We start from the raw sequence: 5,000 nt of genomic DNA on the forward strand, positions 1-5,000 counted from the left end.
TCTCCAGAACTTCCACGAGTGGTTCGAACCGGCCGTCCAGCGCTGGATATCGGTCAGCAAAACCAAAGCGATCCAGCGCATTAAGGCGGCCGTGAACGTGGATCAGGTGTGCGAGGGTGAGCGTATCGTCCGGCACAGTACTTCGTCCATCGATACGGCCTCCTGCTTTTACCAGATCCGCGAATTCTGGAAGAACCTGGCCTGGCCGGACCACAGTTCGGCCGCACACTACGAAACGCTCATCATCGATCTGGTCTGCACCACGGCCAACGTTTACTCCGATCTGATCCACCAGGGGCTAGCGGACAGCGGTGGTTCCGGGTACTACGACAAGCAAAACCAGCAACAGCAAAACGCCGCCCGCTCGACGGACGAGCTGTGCGTGATCGTCAACAATCTCGAGTACGTGCGCCGAGGTTTGGCCGAGTTTCACCCGGAAACGCACCAACTGCCGGAGAATGCGGAAACCCTGCTCGACAATACGATCGCCCAGCTCGAGGCAAAGGCGGACCGTGTCCTCACGAAGCTAACCGCCTCGATGCAGGCCCCACTACAGAAATCGGTGTTCCATCTGGCCTGGTCACCGGACTCGCTCCCGGCGAACCAAGCCGTAATGCCACTGCTAGAGTATCTCGATTCCCATCTGGCGACGCTCAACGTAACGCTCCTATCGCAGAACTTTTACCGCGCCATGACGCTCATCTGGAACAGTGTGCTGACGGAGTTCGCGAAGCAAATGGATGCCGGCGGTGAGGGTGAAAAGCCGACCAACTTCCATGACCGCATGTACGGTGCGCTACAGCTGCTGGGCGAGTTCTTTAACGCCGAAGGTCTCGGTTTGCCACCGGAGATCCTGCACAGCGATACGTTCTGGCGCGTGGAGCAGCGGCTGCAGTACCACAAGACCGATACCGACCATCTGATCGATCTGTTCTACATGCAGCGGCTGCAGGAGCAGCTTAACACGGGTGGACCGACACCGCTGGGGACACTGTCGGTGAAGGCGTACTTCAACCATGATTCCCTGTGCGTCGAGATACTGCACGCCAAGGACGTGATTCCGCTCGATCCGAATGGTTTCAGCGATCCGTTCGTCATTGTGGAGCTTATGCCAAGGCGTGTGTTCTCGCACTGCTCGGAGCAGCAAACGAACGTACACAAGGTAGGTACACGCCAGTGTCGGTACGAGCTGTATGCTCAGCGTAATCCTCTGGCCACGATAAACGTCTAAATCCCATAAACGGCCCATTACCGCTACCGGTATTACTTCGGTGCAATTAGCCGTACTAAAACGGCGTACCATTCAATTCAACTCAACTCACTACTCCATTACCAGAGGTACCAACGCAGACACACCAGACTAGCTGGTCTGATATATTCCCGGCGAATCCCTCCCTGGTAATCCTCTTAGCTATGCCTGCTACTTTCAATTGCCAGTCATCGGAGCTGCCTGAAGGGCTTTGACTGTTTTTGACGACACACAACTTTTCAATCGATTCACCTGACCTGGTGCCTGCTGCCCTTTCCTAGTTTCCTATACACGGTTCAGTAATTCCAGTAACTAAATCCAGACTGACAGAACGGCGGCACAGTAGTGGTGTGTGAGTTTCTGAGCACATCTGAACGTGTTTGGAATACACACGCTCATCACGTATTGATCACTTTTCGGCCGCCACTCGCTCGCACTATAGTCACAGCCCTCACTAGCAGCTAATAACCTGCAATCCGCTTGTTACGCTCCATCGGCATCGCCCCTTGTTCGTTACAGAAAACGCTCAACCCGGTGTTTGACGAGTGTTTCGAGTTCTCCGTCACCCAGGAGCAGTGCCAGGTGGAGGCCGCCATGATTGTGTTCACCGTAATGGATCACGACGTGCTGACGGCGAACGATTTCGCGGGCGAAGCCTTCCTCGCGCTGACCAACATTCCCGGGGTGGCGTCCAACTTTAACATGAACAGTATCGACAACTTCAACAGCCTGGCACCGATCGAGCTGCCACTGCTCGAGATGAAGGATAAAAGTAAGTCTCTGAGTCGATGATGATCGGTTCCTGGTTAACCGATTGTTTCGCTTTTCTTCCCACTATCTCTATCCAACCTACAGATCATCCCATACTGCAGATCCTAGAAGGACGAGTCAACGATAAGAACGCGATGGACTTTTTGCGTAAACAGAAGGCCCGTGTCGTGGGTTAAGCACAGCCGTGGGCTTCATATTGTAACGTTTTTCAACGAATTACGACGACAACACAATCACCACACAAATTACAACACACCTGCAGCTCACCTCTTCTGCTTTACCGAACAAAAAAAACCACCGGATCTCACCAACTCCCCCCCCGGGTGAGCCAAGACGGTGCTCCACGCATCCTTACACTCTCGCCGTTGGACATCTTAACTAGCCAACTATTGCCTTCCTGCACGTGTAGCACTTCAAATGAAACGAGTGCTCGGGTACTCGCATACACTTTAAGATTAATGTACATAGAGAGCTCAGGTCAGCAGATCACGCGCTAACCTGCAACTGCTGGTTGCAAAAGGATCTTACCCAGCGGTGACGGAGCAAGTTCCATTCCAGTTATTAGCACAATCATAGAATGATAATCCATCGGATGCATTTGCTGTAGGTGCAGGTGTGCGTCCTAGGCGAACTCATACTCAAAAAACTTATCGAAACACGAACAACCACCCTTCTTCTCTACTAAACCTCCCTCTCAACCAGTAGTAGCACGCTCATTGATGATAACGGAAGCAACAACTACTAGCAGACTATCGTAGCCTTTTTTCTAGCCAACTTTATATACAATAATGGTAGCTCTCGCGATCTTCTGCGAACCCCGTTGGCGAAGCTCATCACTTCGGTATCGGTGGCAGAATGGATGGAAGAATCAATCATCAATCAATGGCAAAAGGATCTCTCGCGAGAACGTATGTGAGTGTATGTGTGTGTGTCTGTGTGTTTGTGCGTGCGCGATGGAATGAGTGACTGGCCACCAGAACAAACAGTATTTTGTGAATATTCTATTGCGTCTAGAGGTACGGTCGGATCGAATGTACGCGTGTGCCCTCGTGTATGACTGAGTTTGTGAGCATGAGTGCGTGCATGTGTTTGAGGGCCAGCGAGCGTTAACTTTTAAGCTGTAAATTTTCACAAACTGCAGATATTTTCTTATGAATGAATAATGACTACTAGAAAGCCGCCGGACGCATTGCCACGTCGCAAGACGGAAACGGTTTTTCGATAAGAAACCGGCGCACTCTCTATCACTCTCTGTCTCTCTTTCTCTTTCTCTTTCTCTCTCTCTCTTCTCTCTACCTTCTCCATCCTTGCTCCACCCACCTTTACACTCATCCCCACACTACACCCCTACCCCTGTGCTATCAGAGGGTACCACTCTCTCTACCATCACTCTACCACTATCCGGTCTGACCACCATTTTCTACTTCTCCCTACTAGTTACTGTACAAAGGGTACACACAATCTTGGGATGAACTTTACCGTAGAAATAACCTAGCGAGAGTCGAGACATCGAGTATCGTATCGGCCATATAGCTGTGTAGCTGTGACTGGTAATTAATGTGTGTGTGTGTGTGTTTATATGCGTAGCAAGGTAGAACAAGAACAGGAATTTCGTGGCTAACGAGCGCTTTCGCTAGGCGCCTTCGAAGTATTGGATTTGTTAGTAAGGAATTGATTCCATTTTCAGTGCAGAGATACGCACTTGTTACTTGGTTGGTGCTAGTTCTACGTTAGTGTGTCTGTTGATCACTTTGTTAATATGTTGTGCCGGATGTGCATGGTAAAACCGTTTATTCGATTCCAGTGTTCAATCATCGCTTATCTCTTACTAAAATGACGCGATCGTGTTGTAGTGAATCATATTGTTATTCGAATTTTCTCGCAAAACCTGAACATAAAGTGCGCGCGCTTGGTATGTCATGTTGTCTACTTGCTTGCGAGCTAGTTGGGCACATTTCCAACAATACGGGTAAACTATCGTTTAGCTTTTTCCGATCGAGCCTCGGTTTCGCTGCGTCTGCGTTCAAATGATCATTTTGCCAGATTGATAAAACTGTAAACAAGCTCATCCATCAACTGCTCCTACTCCTAAACGGAGACACAGTCAACCAAAGGCCGGCGACCGATGCCGAATGCATAATCACAATCCATACTCAACAGAAAGATAGTAAATGTCGAGCTTAGATGTGCTAAACCAATAATAGTTACAAAATGCAAACTAAAAACAAAACCATGAGTAGCTTGTATAGGCTACTGCGATCTACGAGCCGCTGACTATGCTGCTCGCAGGATCATCAATGCACTGGAAACCGGCTTTACTCGTACTAAGCAGTGTGCGTGCACGGCTGCACGCGCAGCGGCAGGCATTGGGGGTACTGGTGGTGAGATTCGTTGAGATAACGCACGGTTGTACATTCACTATCTCGCTATCCCACTAGCTAGCTATCACTGGCGGCCCTTCCCTCGCTTTTCGCGCCGCCGTGTTGCTAAAAGCATAAGAATCCCACATTGCCACCTCTGACAAGCTTTAATGTGCGAGTGCGAGCCCCCTAGGCGTTAACTCACTCGCAGCAGAAAAACACTTTCAAAACCAAACGAAAAACCAAAGCGATAACTAATAAGTGTATCATTTCTCGATGTACCTTAAGAAGCCGGATGAACCGCAACTGGTCTCATCGATGGTGTGGTAGCGGTCAGCGGTAGTGGCGGCTGCGGAAGCGCACTCTAGGCTTCTCTTTCGCATCTTTTCACTCTATAAAGCGTGCTGCTAGCACAGTGAAAGTGCCGTTAGGGTTGCTACCACTCTGCGGCTTCGTTTTTAATCATATTTTTACCAATGAACAACATTATGCTGATCGAACAAAGATAGGTTCTCTCCAAGATAGAAGGATAAGAAGCGACGACCGAAGGTGTGATTTTGTAATGATAAACTAACGGAGGGAGGGGCTCATTCACCTCGTGTACCATTAGCACAAAATTC

General features: G+C 49.7%; 1 protein-coding gene across 1 annotated transcript in view; it reads left to right on the forward strand.

Moving 5' to 3' along the window:
* LOC125955786 (BAI1-associated protein 3) overlaps positions 1-5,000 on the forward strand; it is a 54,453-nt gene that overhangs the window by 47,848 nt on the left and 1,605 nt on the right. The window contains exons 9-11 of the mRNA XM_049686972.1: positions 1-1,162; positions 1,769-2,021; positions 2,105-5,000. The exon at positions 1-1,162 is cut by the window's left edge and continues 191 nt beyond it; the exon at positions 2,105-5,000 is cut by the window's right edge and continues 1,605 nt beyond it. Of these exons, the coding sequence (XP_049542929.1) occupies positions 1-1,162; positions 1,769-2,021; positions 2,105-2,196 (1,507 nt within the window). The 3' untranslated portion in view covers positions 2,197-5,000. The remainder of the gene's footprint in view (positions 1,163-1,768; positions 2,022-2,104) is intronic.

Source organism: Anopheles darlingi, chromosome 3 (genome assembly GCF_943734745.1).
Source record: "Anopheles darlingi chromosome 3, idAnoDarlMG_H_01, whole genome shotgun sequence".
NCBI classification, from domain to species: domain Eukaryota; kingdom Metazoa; phylum Arthropoda; class Insecta; order Diptera; family Culicidae; genus Anopheles; species Anopheles darlingi.